This window comes from Leucoraja erinacea, chromosome 9, assembly GCF_028641065.1.
Source record: "Leucoraja erinacea ecotype New England chromosome 9, Leri_hhj_1, whole genome shotgun sequence".
Taxonomy (NCBI): Eukaryota; Metazoa; Chordata; class Chondrichthyes; order Rajiformes; family Rajidae; genus Leucoraja; species Leucoraja erinaceus.
In genome coordinates this window covers 64,652,822-64,670,690 of record NC_073385.1, presented here as the reverse complement: position 1 = coordinate 64,670,690, position 17,869 = coordinate 64,652,822, and the positions used below count along the sequence as shown (strand labels likewise).

General features: G+C 44.5%; 2 protein-coding genes across 4 annotated transcripts in view; one reads left to right on the top strand and one right to left on the bottom strand.

Annotated features, from left to right (window-relative positions):
- zfyve1 (zinc finger, FYVE domain containing 1) overlaps positions 1–11,952 on the top strand; it is a 46,191-nt gene extending 34,239 nt beyond the window's left edge. The window contains exons 8-11 of the mRNA XM_055641033.1: positions 5,043–5,213; positions 7,375–7,555; positions 8,524–8,634; positions 11,217–11,952. Of these exons, the coding sequence (XP_055497008.1) occupies positions 5,043–5,213; positions 7,375–7,555; positions 8,524–8,634; positions 11,217–11,449 (696 nt within the window). The 3' untranslated portion in view covers positions 11,450–11,952. The remainder of the gene's footprint in view (positions 1–5,042; positions 5,214–7,374; positions 7,556–8,523; positions 8,635–11,216) is intronic.
- A 267-nt stretch (positions 11,953–12,219) lies between these two features.
- wdr21 (WD repeat domain 21) overlaps positions 12,220–17,869 on the bottom strand; it is a 59,193-nt gene continuing 53,543 nt past the window's right edge. For all 3 annotated transcript variants that reach the window (XM_055641036.1, XM_055641034.1, XM_055641035.1), the window contains 2 exons: positions 16,528–16,642; positions 12,220–13,328 (listed from right to left, as the gene is read on the bottom strand). In XM_055641036.1, the coding sequence (XP_055497011.1) occupies positions 13,129–13,328; positions 16,528–16,642 (315 nt within the window). In that variant the 3' untranslated portion in view covers positions 12,220–13,128. The remainder of the gene's footprint in view (positions 13,329–16,527; positions 16,643–17,869) is intronic.

The window sequence follows — 17,869 nt, the reverse complement described above, 5'->3', positions numbered from 1 at the left end:
TCAGAGTTTACCCCTCCCTTTAACACAGTGGTCAACGTGACCCGAGCTATCTTTCATTTTGGTGGTAGACAGAGTGAAATATGTGTGTAGGGAGACCTACACAACACCTAGATGAATAGGGTTTTTAAGAGGGATGGTGGAGGGGGAAGAGGAGGGGAGGTGAAAGTGGGCTCAATATCTCTCTTTGCCTCTCCAAGGTGCAAATGTCTCCTCAACCTGGTGCCTCTTCAGACTACGCACAACTATAATTAGATGATCTTCTTGTGTATGGCATGAACAGCCTAAAGTTGTAGGACAACTTGTTCTATTTGATTGTGCACGCCAGGTTGATTGCATTCGTCGAAACAGGGTGGGCCACGTGAAGGTTGCAATCTCCCACCCCTTCACGTGGCCCACCCTGTTTCGACAAATGCAATCAACCTGGCGTGCACAATCAAATATCACTTGCCAGAAGGCCATTGTGCTTTGAGGTTGGAGAGAGGGAGATATTGGTATCTGAGCGTAGGAAAGAACTGCAGAAGCTGGTTTAAACCGAGGATAGACACAACAATCTGGAGTAACTCAGCGGGTCAGACGGCATCTGTGGAGAAAAGGAATAGGTGACATTTTGGGTGTGGACCCTTCTCCAGTTTGAAGAAGGGTCTCGACCCAAAACGCCACCTATTCCGTTTCTCCAGAGATGCCGTCTGACCTGCTGAGTTACTCCAGATTGTTGTGTCTATTGATCTCTCAGGTTATCCCTGTTAATCCTGGACTCTGCTCCATAGGCTGATCCCTGGCTCCCACGCCAAATCAGTCACCATATTCTACTGAAGGACCACCGACGCCCCATTGCTTTCTCTAAGGAGGAACCGTCCACAACTAGGTGCTGCTGTATACACAGTAGCAACAGGAGTAGGCTACTTGTCCATCCAGCCTGCCTGCCGTTCAACATGATAATAGCTGAAGTACCCCAGGCATCAAATCTTTTCTGTACCAATTTGCAATAGGTCTTCAATTTCCAACCCGTCAAAAATGTTTCTTCCTCCACCTTCAATACTTCTATTGATCCAGCATCCACAATTCTCTGGAGTAGAGAATTCCAGAGAGATTCCATCATCTGGGAAAAGGATTATTTAAATTACCAACTTCTTATCTTGTAATTTTTTTTCTTTGTTTGAGATTTTCTCACTATACACATCCCAATGTCCACCAAGTTCCAGCATCCTTGGGATTTTGTGTTTTGATGTGATCATAAGGTCATAAGGAATGGGAGTTGAATTAGGCCATTCGGCCCATCAAGTCTATTCTGCCATTCAATCATGGCTAATCTATCTCTCCCTTCTAGCCCCATTCTCCTGCCTTCTCCCCATAACCCCTGACGCCCATACTAATCAAGAATCTATCTATCTCTGCCTTAAATATATCCACTGACTTGGTGTCCACAGCCTTCTGTGGCAAAGAATTCCACAGATTCACCACCCTCTGACTAAAGAAATTTCTCCTCATCTCCTTCCTAAAAGAACGTCCTTTAATTCTGAGGCTATGACCTCTAGTCCCACACTCTCCCACTAGTGGAAACATCCTCTCTATATCCACTCTATCCAAGCCTTTCACTATTCTATATCCTTCAATGAGATCCACCCTCATTCTTCTAAACTCAAGCGAGTACAGGCCCAGTACTGTCAAACGCTCATCATAGGTTAACACACTCATTCCTGGGATCATTCTTGTGAACCTCCTCTCAACCCTCTCCAGAGCCGGCACATCCTTCGTCAGATATGCTGCCCAAATACAGTATGGTGTCCTTTCTCATTCTTCTAAACTTGTAACCTCTTTAGCTCGACGAACACTCCTGATAAGGCAGCCATCTCTTCCCAGGAATCAGCCGGGTGAATCTCCTTTGCATTATCTCCAATGCTCTTGTGGTGTCCTTTTGTGGGTAAGCGGACCAAAACAGTGTGTAGTACTCTGGGTGAGCTCTCACCAACACCCTGTTACAATTGTAGCAATACTTCCTTATTCTAACCCCTCGCAGCAAAGTTTGCCGCTTTAACTACTTGCTGCACCTGCCTGCTAACTTTATGTGAATCAAATAAACTCCGGAATCCAAGAGGCCGTGTTAAGAGATGAATCCAGGAAGGAAGGAGGCCTCTAATACCACCGCCTGCAAAATCTCCTTCACACACAATAACTGAGTTGGCACTGATGTTTTAAACTGACCGATTACATGGAGTGCATGGCACACCTCATTCTTGAACTCTGCACCTCCAAACATTTCATCCCAACAGAGTTGACCTTGTAGCCCATTGAATCTCTGCCAGCTCCCTACAATCCTATTCATTCTGTTCTCCCACCTATTAGACACGAGTTGGGGAATGTGCTGGAGCTAAGATGCTGGTGTTTCTAATCTGGTGCCACCTTCAAAGGGAATACCCTCCTCCCAGCATGTCAACGGGTTTTTCCCGTCTCCCAGTTCCGCTAATCACTCCTATCAAAGAGCTTTCTCGTAGAACCAACGGTCTAACGATCCAACCACCCGTGAGTTCTCCAGATGAAACATCGATTCACTTGCATTTCCGATGTAGATGTGCTGATTTTCTGTGCCCACTATGTGGCCTAGTGATACCAGATTGGCTGGCAACTTTACAGAACATATTTTGCTTGGGGAGCTTACAACCCAGCGGTATGAATATCGACTTCTCTAACTTCAAGTAACCCTTGCTTTCCCTCTCTCTCCACCCCTTCCCCATCCTAGTTCTCCGTCAAGTTTGACTGGCCTCCTGATTAAATTTTACTTTCTATGCTTTGTTGCCAGCTTCCCCTAGCTAGCAATGATCTATTGTACATTTTCCTTGAACTTCATCCCCTTTGATCTCATGTTTTCACACCTTACCCTTCCATATCTCTCATTTCCCTCTCCCCTGACTCTGTCTGAAGAAGAGTCTCGACCCGAAACGTCACCCAACCCTTCACACCAGAGATGCTGCCTGTCCCGCTGAGTTACTCCAGCATTTTGTGTTTAGCTTCACAGAACATCTGTGTTCAGTCCACAAGGAACTCCTGTGCTTCCACTCGAATTTTAGGATCATTTTTGATCTTTGTTTCTCACTGGCTTGACTAGTAGTGCTGCCACCTCTGAGCTCCAGTGACAGGGTTTGACCCCGTGTGGAGCTTGCACTGACTTTCTGTGATGGTGTAGGTGTCCTCCCACACCCCAAAGATGTTGTGAATTACCTCTGTGTGTGTAAGTGTGTGTGGTAGGATCTCGAGAGAGCTTTTGGGAAAATGGGTTAAATAGGCTATAGGGAATATTAGCAGGAGAATGTGACTCGATGAGTTGAAATGACCATCTCTTACATTATATAAAAAACAGATATTTGCAACAATTTTTTTTCTGGAAATAAAAGCAATTTGTGAATGCTGGCTTCCGTTTTATAATCATATTGAACGAATTCTGCTGTACGTTTTGGCTCAGTTTTTCCTCACTCCACTAGTGGAGCCTGACTCTTTGGGTTCTTCAGACAGTTTTATATTCCACTGCTTGTAATTTGTATTCTCTGCAACCGGATGGCCTCTCACAGCTTATCCTCACAGCGAGCACGACCTTACAGATATTCCCTTGGTCATAGAGTGATACAGTGTGGAAACAAGCTCTTTGGCCCAACTCACCCACACCGCCCAACATGTCCCATCTATGCCTGCACTTGGTCCATAATAGCCCTGTCCCACGGTACGAGTTCATTCCAAGAGCTCTCCCGAGTTAAAAAAAAATCAAACTCATGGTAAGCACGGAGAATGAATGTAGCGGGTACGTCGGAGCTCGGGGACGTCTCTTAGCGGCTCGTAACGCTAACGGCAGGTACTCGGGAAGACTTGCTAACGGCAGGTAAGCTCGGGAAAACTCGTGAAGATTTTTCAACATGTTGAAAAATGTCCACGAGAGCCCCGAGTACCGACGAGCGGCCATTACCGTAAATCTCCGAGTTCAAATCAGGGCAAACTCGGGAGAACTCTTTGAATGAACTCGTACAGTGAGACAGGGCTTTAACCCTCCAAACCTGTTCTATCCATGTACCTGTCTAACTGTTTTGCAAACGATGGGATAGTCTCAGCCTCAACTACCTCCTCTGGCAGCTTGTTCCACCACCTTTTGTGTGAAAAAAATTACCTCTCAGAATCCTATTAAATCTTTTCCCCTTCACCTATAACCTATGTCCTCTGGTCTTTGATTCCCCTACTGTGGGCAAGAGAGTCTGTGCATCTACCCAATATATTCCTCTTATGATTTTGTACACCTCTATAACATCATCCCTCATCTTCCTGCGCTCCATGGAATAGAGACCCAGCCTAATCAACCTCTCCCTGTAGCTCACACCCTCTAGTCCTGGCAACAAGCTCGTAAATCTTTTCTGAACCCTTTCAAGCTTGATAATATCTTTCCTATAACATGGTGCCCAGAACTGAACACAATACTCTAAATGCGGCCTCACCGACGTCTTATACAACTGCAACATGACCTCCCAACTTCTATACTCAATACTCTGATGAAGGCCAAAGTGCCAAAAGCCTTTTTGACCACCTTGTCTACCTGACAATCTACCCGAATGGTCTTATCCAGTCTTCCACCACCCTCTACAAATTACAACTAGTTTTGTTTTGTCCAGTCCTTGACCCGAATTGTTAGTTCTCTTTGTCTTTACGTAGATGCTGCCTGACTTGCTGAGTATTTCTGGCATTTATTTTAATAGATTGGATTTCCAGTATCTAGTTTTCTGATAGTTAGCATTTTCCTACTTTCTATCTTCCTCACATAAATAGTTTGTATTATGTTTGCAGGTTTCCCATCCTGTGGGATGCTCCCGAATCAAGGGAATGTTAGAAAATATGACCATCACTATCTCTGCAGTCACTTCCTTTAAGCCAGTAGGATGCAGGCCATCAGGTCCCAGGGGCTTGCCAGCCATTGGCCTCACTACTTTATCAACTGACAGATTGCTTGAAGTTTATCTCTTATATAATCCACAATTGTGCCAATGAAATGGGGCTAATTTATTTTCCAGACGGATGGGTTTCTGAAGGACAATAACAACGCTGCTCGCCGGTTGCTGGACGGAGTGAATTTTATGGCACAGTCGGTGTCGGACTTTGGTGCCAAGCCAACCAAAGCAGTGACGGCCTGGCTGACGGACCAGATAGCGCCCTCCTACTGGCGACCAAACTCGCAGATTATCGTAAGTTGCAGAAACTGCGGCTTTGTGTTTCCTGTCCGCATCATTGCTGACGTGTGGACATCTTACACGTCCACTGGCGGTCCATTCTCATTGACCACCAAAACCCACCTGAGGCTGAGTTCCCCACTGTATTTTTGCACGCTGCGACAAACATCTTGTTGTCTAATAATGACGAGGGCATGCATTTCGCTTAGAGTTGAGTTCTCAAGGCCAGGGTGGGTACTGAAATGCCGAACTTTGCAGCGATCACAATCGTTAGTCGAGCCATGTATTGGTATTGGATGTAATGGTCAAGAGTTCTGACTGTGTGATGATGGGTCCATTATTGGGCAAAGAGAGAATCGTGGCGTGGAAGATGTGGGTTTAGATTCAGGGACAATGGCTCCATTATGCCCCTGTCCCACTTAGGAAGCCTGAACGGTAACCACTGGAGACTTTGCGCCCCACCCAAGGTTTCCGTGCGGTTCCCGGAGGTTGCAGGTAGGGAGACTGACAAAAACCTCCGGGTACCGCACGGAAACCTTGGGTGGGGCGCAAAGTCTCCAGTGGTTACCGTTCAGGCTTCCTAAGTGGGACAGGGGCATAATGGAGCCATTGTCCCTGAACCTAAACCTCATCTGAATGGAAATTAGAGCCGATTAGAGAAAATAAGCGCTGGGACACGCTAGAGGCAGGAAACACATTCCCGATGTTGGGGGAGGCCAGAACCAGGGGCCACAGTTTAAGAATAAGGAATAAGCCATTTAGAACGGAGACAAGGAAACATTTTTTTTCTCACAGAGAGTGTTGAGTCTGTGGAATTCTCTGCCTCAGAGGGAGGTGGAGGCCGGTTCTCTGGATGCTTTCAAGAGAGAGCGAGATAGGGCTCTTAACAATAGCGGAGTCAGGGGATATGGGGAGAAGGCAGGAACGGGGTACTGATTGGGGATGATCAGCCATGATCACATTGAATGACTCGAATGGCCGAATGGCCTATTCCTGCACCTATTGTCTATTGTCTAAAACCAGGATTTGTGAAACTCGGTCAAGTTGATTTCAACATAAGTATGAGGTCATGCAGTAGATGAAACAGGCCCTTCAGCCCTTTGAGTCTACACTGTCCAACCAGCACTCATTTTACACTAATCATACACTAGTTCTATTTCATTCTCATCAGCTCTACCAGCTTCCACCACTGGCTTACATAAGTGGTACAGTTTACACTGTCCCTAACTTGGGTCTCCTCTGTGTCCCATAGTTTAGCTCTCGCTCCCCCTTCCAGACGGAACAAGGATAAACAGAGTTCCCCTGGTCCCACACCGTTTACCCCACCAGCCTCTGCATCCAACATCTTATTCAACGACATTTTTGTCACCTCCAACGTGATCCCACCCCCGGTCACATCTTCCCATCCCCACCTCTTTCTCCCTTCCGCAGAGACTGCTCCCTCCACAACTCCTCAGTCCACTTGTCCCTTCCCACCTAAACCGCCCCTCGTCCCAGGTATCTTGCCCTGCAACTACCTGTCCCTATATCTCCTCCCTCCCTCACCCCCATGTAGGGGAGCCTTCCAGGTGAGACACTGGTTCCCACACACCTCTTCTAATCTCATCTACTGTATCCGGTGTTGCTAATGTGGTTTCCTGTACATCAGTGAGAAGAAGCGTAGATTTGGCAACTATTTTGCCAAACACTTGTGCTCGGTCTGCCAAGCCTACTGGATCTCTCAGTTGCTAAACATTTTAACCCCCGTACCCATTCCCATACTGATCTTTCTGTCCTGGGCCACCTCCTTTGTCAGAGAGAGGCAACAGGCAAACTGGAGGAACAGCACCTCGTTTGTCAGCTTACAACCAAACTGTGTGGACATTGAATTGTTCAATTTCAAGTCACTACAAACCTCACCGTCTTTTATTTTCTCTCTCTCTCCTACCTCTCTCCCCTATGCCCCACCGAGACTCGCACCTGTTTCTTCCCCCCCCCCTCCCTTTCTACCTTCTATCTATTATCTAGTTATTGGTGATGACATTCAATAAACAATTTGCACTTTTGAGTGCTAACTATTACAAAATATAATCTAAGTTCTGCACGGCTGTCGTTAATTAAGTTGCACGATGCAGTGGAAGACTCATTCAAACCTCGGGCGTGAACAGAGTGGTGACGTGTTACGTGCCTTCCACAGAACTGTCATAAATGCAATAAACCTTTTGAAGACCAGGAAACAAAGCACCACTGTCGATCCTGTGGCGAAGGCTTCTGTGACAGCTGCTCGTCGAAATCCAAGCCAGTCCCCGAACGTGGTTGGGGTTTGGCCCCTGTACGAGTGTGCGACGAGTGTTATGAAAGAGCAATGATCGAAACAGGTAATGAGTGGTCTAATGTGTGAGGCTGCGGTCTCTGTTGTCATTGTGCCCATCCCTCTTGCAACATACCCCTCCCTCCATGCTCCTGGGTCATCAGTGTTCTGCCCAATCTGATAATGCCCAGAAGTAACAACGTAGCCCACTAAACTGCTTGTCAGATGATCGCTAATATCAGAAATCATTCTTGTTAAATTGCAACTGAGGTTTAGTTTGTATATATGTTTAAGCCATCAAATAATTATCCTTGGTCCGAATATTTCAATTCTGGATATTATAGTGGCGAATCTAATCTCAAATTTGTATTTCTTGAATCAAACACACAGTTTAGTATATTACATTATATTATCTGAAGAAGGGTTTCGGCCCGAAACGTTGCCTATTTCCTTCGCTCCATAGATGCTGCTGCACCCGCTGAGTTTCTCCAGCTTTTTTGTGTAACCCACAGTTTAGTATAGTTTAGTTTAGAGATACAGCGCGGAAACAGGCCCTTCGGCCCACCACTGACCAGCGATCCCCGTACACTAACACTATCCTACACACACCAGGGACAATTTTACACCTATACCAACCCAATTAACCGACAAACCTGTATGTCTTTGGAGTGTGGGGGAAACCAAAAAAATCTTGGAGAAAACCCACGCGGTCACGGGGTGATCGTACAAACTCCCTACAGACAGCACCAGTCGTCGTGATCGAACCTGGGTCTCCGGCACTATAAGGCAGCAACTCTACCGCTGCGCCACCATGCCACCCTAGTTCTGGGAGACCCAATGGCTGAAGTTTTGAATTGATTCAAGTGCTGTCTCTAAACTCTGCACCAATTTCATAGGCACAGTTTTGATCATTATTATACTTTAGCTCAGCTCTGCTCACTACTCCTCCCCTCATCCTATACAAGGCCTACCTTGTAGAGCACACATGAAACAGCATGTTGTGATCGCATGTTTAACCTGCTTTGTGTTTTGAAGAAACCGCAGATGAAGATGGTGAAGAAGGCGGTACAATAATAGCTCGGAAAGTTGGGGAAGCTGTGCAGAACACCTTTGGAGCTGTGGCTACAGCAATAGATTTTCCATTAGGTATGTTTTATGAGATGACTTTAGTTTTTTGTCCTGTTTTTGCTTTCTAATGTAGATTTTACAGCTTCCATTTCTGTAGTTTTGATCATCTGAAGTCTGGATTGGATACATTGTCAAACGTTTGAAGACTGTCACACCATCCATGTGTGATTTATTGATGTAGAACATGCCCCTGAGCACATTAAGTGGACGTACAGTCTGTGGATGTTGGCATTGTTGGCTATTTGTCTGTTTTGTTTAGATGTCATCGTGGTCTTTTTCCCCCCCCAAGAGTATACTAGTTGAGCTGCCAAACACCTTCACAGCCACCCAGTATAGAGCCTTTCCACCTGAACAGCTCCAACATACATTCCCCAAAAGCCTAACAACTGCAGATACTTGGCATCTGAAATAAAAACTGGATGCTGGGATGGCATCTGTGGGGAGAGAGCAATGGAGTCCAATGTTTCAGGTTTGAAGCTCATCTACCTGCACATTAGCTCTGAGTCTCTCTGTCTGACCTGCTGAGTTTAAATTTTGTTTACATTTTGGATGGAAACGTGCCCTTTAAGCCAGCATTTAGTTTAGGTTATTCTATTTCTTCACCCACTCCCTACACATCAACGGCAATTTCACCGAGGCCTATTAACCTACAAACTCGCACGTCTTTTGAGATGTGGGAGGAGTCCGGAGCACCAGGAGGAAACTCACACGGTCACAGGGAGAACGTGCATATTCCACACAGACAGCAGCCAAGGTCAGGATCAAACCTGGATCTCTGGTACTGTAAGGCTCTGCTTTTCTTCTTGGCCTTCAACAATCAACGTATGCTGCTTGTAATAATGCAATTTCTAGTGCAGAATGAAAATAGGACGTTCAATAACTTTAGGATCTAGACTGAAGAACAAGCTATTGTTACTATTGCTTTAGTAACTAAAATGTAAAGTTTCATGTTTAACCCTCTTGGGTCATCTAAGCTCGTCCCAACAGCCCTACACCCGTGTTCCCTTCATGCTTCTAACTGTCCATTCTTCTTACTCTTGACTTCTTGTGTATCCATATTCCCATCCTTCCTGCATTTAATGCTGTACCTTTAACGTTGGGAGCCCCACACTCTGGTATTCCCTCCAGTGCTTTCTATCCTACAGAACAAAGTCCATCTTTTTGAACAAGTCAGTGTTTTGTGGCATTTATTTTCAGGCAACTCCGGGACTTAATCCACATTAAATGTGACATCGAATCACCATTGTAGTGCATCTTGAATTTAAACTACGGAATTGATCTAAATCAAATTTCTCCTGAGAAACACGGACAATAGGTGCAGGAGTAGGCCATTCGGCCCTTCGAGCCTGCACCGCCATTCAATATGATCATGGCTGATCATCCAACTCAGTATCCCGTACCTGCCTTCTCTCCATACCCCCTGATCCCCTTAGCCACAAGGGCCACATCTAACTCCCTCTTAAATATAGCCAATGAACTGGCCTCAACTACCCTCTGTGGCAGAGAGTTCCAGAGATTCACCACTCTCTGCGTGAAAAAAGTTCTTCTCATCTCGGTTTTAAAGGATTTCCCCTTTATCCTTAAGCTGTGACCCCTTGTCCTGTCGTTAGCCCTAAGAGCTAAATCTAACTCTCTCTTGAAAACATCTCCACAACTCAGGGTGAAAAAGTTTTTCTTCATCTCCGTCCTGAATGGCCTACCCCTTATTCTTAAACTGTGACCCCTGGTTGTGGACTCCCCCAACATTGGGAATATTTGTCCTGCAGCTAGCCTGTCCAATCCCTTAAGAATTTTATGTTTCTAAAAGATCCCCTCGTCCTTCTAAATTCCAGTGAATGTCAGTCTGAAGAAGGGTTTCGGCCCGAAACGTTGCCTATTTCCTTCGCTCCATAGATGCTGCCGTACCCGCTGAGTTTCTCCAGTAATTTTGTCTACCTTCCAGTGAATACAAGCCCAGTCGACCCATTCTTTCATCATATGTCACTTTTATTCTTGGATGGTATTCACTTGCACCCACACAAATATATCTGAGTCTTGCATTAGATGGCTATTGGAGGTAATGTATTTGAGTATCACATATCTTCTGATTTGACTGTTATTTGTCCATGTAATTTGATGGATAACAAATGGTTAATCTGCTTTGAGGCAGCTTTAATCTGTAGGGAAGTTACATGAGATAATCAGAATACAGCACGGAAACAGGCCATGCAGCCCAAATTATTCATGCCAAATAGTTTGCCTAACAGCTAGTCTCATTTGCTTGCACTTCCCCATATCCCTTTAAACATTCCTATTTGTGCCCCTGTTTAAGTGTCTTAAGTGTTGTCAATATTCAGGTAGAAATGCCCCCCACCTCTGCACATTTGTTTGCTGCTATTTAATATATTCACTATCATGCCCTTGTCCCTGGACCGCAGAGCAAAACATTGGTCTGGATGTCTTTGCTGAGACACTGCAGTCCAGTGGCTCGATGCCAAGGGGTTGGTTGGGTGGGAACTGACATGACTTGGATGTGAAATGTGGATTGGGATGTTGGCAGAAGTTAGGCCTCTGTGCATGTGAATATTATTTAACTGATCCATCTTCTGTGTCTTTGATAGGACTGGTGAAAGATGCTGCCCGCCCATCCTACTGGGTGCCTGACCACGAGATCACCGACTGCTTCTATTGCCGAAAGGAATTTACCGCAAAGATGTCCAAGCATCACTGTCGAGCCTGCGGGCAGGGTTTCTGCAATGAGTGCTCGCAGAACAGACGCCCCGTCTCCTCCCGGGGATGGGATCATCCCGTGCGAGTCTGCATCAGCTGTTACAAAAAGGCTGGTGACCTTTGAGCAGCAGTTTGGAAGATCAATCTAACACTGAATTTTAATTATTTATTACATATGCATGACATTTAATGTGGGATTCAATTGTTAATACAGTTCCTAATCTTGCCTATTCAAAAATGTTTACTTTTTAAGGCTAATGGGTAATAATATCAGGACCACAATAGGTTATTGATCAAATCCTTTTCTTTTGTAGAAGGCTTCAATTCTATTCATTTATTGATGTTATTCACTCATTGTGAATGACCAGTATATTATGTATGTATGAATGGACTGCTCTTAATGACATACAAATGGCTAACAATGGCTTGTTCCAGTGGAGAATATTTTAGTTTTAATATCAAATCTTGATTTAAGATTAGAAACTTTTCAGTGACGTTAGCAGGCGAGCATATTTCAGAATGTCTAATGTTGGCACCACCAATTATTTAATAATCATCTTTTGTTAATGCCTCTTAGTATTAAAAGATAACTGTTTTTGATTGTAAATAAAATACTTGTTCATTGCATCTTATTCTCCTGCTCTCTGTGGATTTAAGGCAGGCTGACTCATTAATCATTCAAACAGCCTGTGTGAAACACAATTATATACATAAATCATTTCTCAGATATGTGGTCATATCAGAAAGGAGATGTGGGGTGGGTATGCCATTATATACTTAAGGCAAGCAGGGACTTGGTGTATTTTGGTTTGTAATTGACACTGTGGGAATGAGACGTGATTATCAGCTCCATGCATACAATGGGATCCCTTTTACAAATGCAGAACCAAAATGAAGTCTTCAATTTTAATTGAACATTAGCATGATAAAGATAAACATCGATGATAGATGTATTAAAACTCTGATTAATGTATACACACTCATCAAGTGTGACTGTTCCATCAGATTGTGGGTCCTCTACTCTCAAACCAAGTCTTTGGATCCACTCCATTACTACTCTCCTCCATCAAATCTTTCCAGCTAACCTGCGGATACAAATTATACACAGCTACAAACCGTGTCGTTATATGTTAAGATATTATTGTAAGATTTAAAATTAGTAATTACAGGATGACAATAGACAAAGGAGGCAACAATAGGCAGAGACAGTTTTGGCGAGTGCTATGATTTGTAGAAAATTGGAAAAAGCAGAATAAAGGGTTATCAGAATAGGGATTTGCGAGTTGGCAGGACAAAGTGAAGGAAGGCTGTTGAAGAAACACGAGTCCATCAGAGGTTTGATATAGAAAAGTTGCTTTTGACTATCATCCCAGTTAGGCTTCAGCTATAAATGGGGATGACAGAAAAAAATAGATCAGCCATGATCGAATGGCTAAGTAGACTCAATTACTTAAATGTCTTTTGAATCGCACAATTTTCTTGATGCGACTTCACCAACGTCTGATATAACATAACTATCCAATTTTTGTGTGAAATTTCCCGAGCAATAATAACCATCTAATTACAATAAAACTCCTATAATCTGGCATACCCAGGACTTCGGTGATGCCAGACAGATTTTCCAGATCTCCCCTTCCCCCCCCCAGATTTGAAAAATAAAATCACTCTTTGTCCAGGGGAAGATGAATGAAAACAGAAATTTATAAAGTGTTTTCTTCAAACATCACACTGCTGCATCACTATCAAGAAACCACCTTGAAGCAGGTGCACCATGATCTTGAAGCTTTTCATGGTCTAAGCTGGTCAGAGGTCGGTCTTGTATGTGTAGTGATAGAGGTCCTGTTTGACAGCCATTAACAGTCCAGGTACACCTTTGCTCCCTCCTAGTCGTGCAGAGAATGCAATGCTGGGAATCGCGTCGCATCCATAGTCAGGAGATGGGATCGTTCGGAGGAGACAACCGTCTTTCAGACTCCAGATTCGGGTGTAGTGATCCTGTCCAACTGGAAACAAAAGCAGGGATTTAAAAAAAAATCTTTAAAATATCTGTGAAAGATATTCTTCCCTCCAAATTACTCTCCTCACAGGAGTATTATTGTAAGTCTTTTACTGCAGTTTTATAAAGGGTTGCTTGTTCCGGCAGTTTTTAGATCGTGTAACAAGCCTTGGAAGGAAATAATATGGAGTTCTAAAGCAGTAAGCACTGGGAAGGTGTCTGCAAAAATAGTTCTTGCCACTGCTTCTTGAACTTGGCTCATTCTGTTTCCAGTTCTCTCCGGTAAATCACATTTTAAACAGAACATTTGCATATCAAATTCAGGTCAGCGAACGTTTCTGGGTTGAGGTTTCCTTGGGACATTAGAATGTACGTGACTTGGTTAGAACTGTCCTTCCTGCTTACGTTAATCTACTTATTTCTGTACCAATATTATGGATCTTCAAACAGATTAAGTGGCAATTTTTAAAGAACTATTACATTTGTGCAAGATTCTTTTACCCTCGAAATAGCCAAGGGAAACTTGAGGTGTAAGGCACAGCCTTGGATATAGGATCAGTTTTGGATATAGGTTCAGTTTTGCCCAGATCAGTGTGGCTTTTGGTTTTCCGTTTCATCTCTTAAGCTCTTTGAAGATCTGGCGAGAAACACGCTCCTTTTTACAAAATATTTTACCTATGAAGTACATAGTTCAGATTATTCCATGCGCTCCACATCCATCCCTGGTTTCTTTTGTTCGTGGGCAGTAATTTTTCACAGTTGAAGGAAACCAATAAGGCCTTGTGAATTATGACAATGAGATACTTGTAGGCCATGGAGTGCGAGGCTACGGGAAGCATTTTGGGTGATTTTCTTTTTTCACCATTCCCAGTGGAAATAGCTGGGGCCTCTCCAAACCTTACTCCGAATTCAGTTGGGCAGAGCTGTGCTGTGATCATTACCGGACTTGTGCACAAAAGCTGTCTCTACTGTGTCAATAGAGGGGTTCCCCCAACACCTTGCAGCAGCACCACATGTGGACTTAGTCTCTGAAAACACCTCTTTGCCACCTTGAAGATTAAACATTTGCTTTCAATAATTAAATTCTGGTTTGCTATTTTAATTAATATTAGAGAAAGCAAGACTTGGATCATTTTTTTCCAGTATGTTTCAAGCTGTGAAGGATGTTGGAGGTGAAACGAGGCAGATAATTGTACAATGCAACCTCCCACAACCTGCCATGTACTGATCAACTGATAATCTATGTGAGTGAAGTTGCCACAACGTCAGTGTTCCCTGCTACTCCCCAGAAAGCAGTGTATGTCATCTGAACACTTACATCTCACACATTCACCCAGTCTTGCAATGCAGCATTAGCCAAGGTCTTTGTGCTCAAGCTTTGAACCGACGATGCTCAGATTTGGGCAACATGGCTGCCATCTGCAGCAGTGCCTACATAAATCACCGCAATGCATCCTCTGGATCCCATTTAACCAGTCCCTGCCTATCCTGCAGCATGTAATGTCCCCAACACTGGCTATGAGACAGGATAGGGGTCATCCACTTCCTTGAAGTCCTGTTTGTATTGTAACTATTCTCTGAAGGCTAGAAACAAAATATTCAATTCAACTGTCCTGTTTATATTCGGTCTACAAAACCACTCTTCTCACTCAGTCCTGCAAATTCCTTCCTTTCAGACACTTATCCTGTTCCCTTTGTAAACCATGCTGCAGTGGTTGATATTGTGTTCTAGTTATGGACAATAGACAATAGGTGCAGGAGTAGGCCATTCGGCCCTTCAAGCCAGCACTACCATTCAATGTGATCATGGCTGATCATCCCTAATCAGTACCCCTTTCCTGCCTTCTCCCCATACCCCCTGACTCTGCTATCTTTAAGAGCCCTGTCTCGCTCTCTCTTGAAAGTATCCAGAGAACTGAACCCCAGGCTGTAGAAAGTATCAGGTCACTTTTGGTTCTTTTGCCAATCACTTTCAATCCTCTTGTCAGTAGAGGTTTCACTCTATCGGTGCTCTGCAAGGAATGCGCTCCCACCCTCTTAAGGGCCTGACCCATTTTTTTCGGTGACTGCTGGCGTCATATCAGTGTCGCCAAAAGATTTTGAACATTTCAAAATCCAACGGCGACAAAACAAATGTTGCGACACTCGAAAAAACACCGCGCGTCATACGTCATCACGCCGCAAATGTTTCGGTGACCTGATACGTCAGTCAATGATACCGGCAGTCGCCAAAAAAATTGCCAAGTGGGACAGGCCCTTAACAATCCTCCTTACACATTCACCACTGTGCAGCCAAATTCTGCTCAAAGACCATTTACAAGTTTGCAGACGACACCACCCTAATGGGCCAGATCTTGATCAATGACAAGACGGTTTAGTTCAGTTTAGAGATACAGTGTGGAAACAGGCCCTTCGGCCCACCGAGTCCGCTCCGACCAGCGATCCCCGCACACTAACACTATCCTACACGCTCTGGGGACAATTGTACATTTATACCGAGCCAATTAACCTACAAACCTGTATGTCTTTGGACGAGTCCGCACCGACCAGCATTCACCCGCATACTAGTTCTATCCTATTTTTTTTACGGAAGTCAATTAATCTACAAACTTTCACGCCTTTTGAATGTGGGAGGAAACCAAAAATCTCGGAGAAAACTCACGGGGAGAACGTACAAACTCCGTACAGCCAAGCACCTGTAGTCAGGATCGAACCTGGGTCTCTACCGCTGCACCACCGTGCCAAAAGATATAGCATGGTGCCAAGCCAACAACCTTTCCCTCAATATCAGCAATATGAAGGAGCTGGAAAGCGAGGTTGTGTACATGTAGCAGTACTCCACATTGGTCAGCTTGTTTTATTCCCCTGCTTTTTTTTTACTGGGAGTGGAGGACGTGCCCAGACAGCCCTTCCAGACAAGTCTTGCTGCTCTGTATTCTGCATCTCTGACATTCTTTTGTCCATGCTCCCATCCATTCATTGACCATATAGTCTTGTTGACAGCTTATCCCTATAATCACCTCGGTTTTACACTATCACACACACCCCTCTCCCATTCTCCTTACAGCTTCTTTTGTCTCCGTCCCAATTCTGACATAGAGGATTCAACCGGAAGTGTTAACAATGTTTCTCTTCCCACAGATGCAGCCTGACCTGCTGAGTATTTCCAGCATTTTTCTGTTGCATTATAAAAAGGAGGCACATACCCGCTAAAATAATGCCCACTTCTTCGTTAACGTGGATGGGGAGTGTAGCGTGCTTGTTGTGATGGCCATCATACTGCTTGACGCATCTTGCCATCCTCAAATCCCAAAGCTTAATCTGCAGATTTGGAGAGGAAAGAACACCGGTTGCATTAATTCCTTGCATGTGAAAAATGTACCACTTCTTAACAATGAAAAGTAAGACCATGCCCGGCATCCACTTGCAGGAGGCCGTTTGACATATGGGATCACTCCTCAGTATGTGATGCCGGTCCAGTGGCTCAGCACCAGGCAGCTGATTCCCCATCGGTGCTGGGATCTCCCAGAACCTGCGGCACAGCTCAGCCGGGATTTTCTCTTTAGTTTGACAAATGGCAGAGTACTTAGAAAAGACACAAAATGCTAGCGCAACTCAGCGGGACAGGGAGCATCTCTGGAGAGATGGAATGGGTGACGTTTCAGGTCTCGATCCTTTTTCAGAAGAGTCTCAACCCATTCCTTCTCTCTAGAGATGCTGCCTGTCCCGCTGAGTTACTCCAGTATTTTGTGTCTATCTTTGGTGTAAACCAGCATCTGCAGTTCCTTCCTACACAAAAATATGATGGATTCTGAAGAAAAGGACCAATTGAATCCAAAATTGTCTTTAAGTGTCAGGAAGCAATTTATTAAGAAGATTGCATGCAGAAGAAAATTAGCCTTACAATTGATAGAGAGATACAGCGTAGAGACAGGCCCTTCATACTATCAACTCTGTAGCTGACCATCAACCACCCATTTACACATCCTACATTGGGCTTCACCTATATGGAGCATTAGGCGCTCCACTAGGGCCGTGGAACCTGAATAAGAGGGATGCACATGAACCAGAGGGGAACCAGTATCCTGACAGGGAAGTACACCAGTGCAACTTGAGGGCTTAAACTAGACTGGTATGGGATAGGAATCAGACCAGCAGGTAAGGAATGGATGGATGGAAGGTTAGGACCAATCAGTCTAAGGACAAGGAAGAGCTTCATGAACATGGTGAACCTGATGGACTGGTGTATTTTTTTTTCAATGCAAGGAAACAATAGACAATAGGTGCAGGAGGAGGAGGAGGCCATTCGGCCCTTTCAGGGAACTATGGCCATGGACTCCAATATTCCACTGTACATCAGAATTGTTCAGAATTTTACCATTAATTGTATACTTTAAATCCAACCTCTCACTTGCGCAGATTAAACTCCATCTGCCATTTCTCCACCCATATCTGTAACTGATCCATCCTTTGACAGCATTTCTCGCTGTCTACAACTCGACCAATTTTGGTGTCACCTGCAAACGTACTAACCAACCCATCTACATT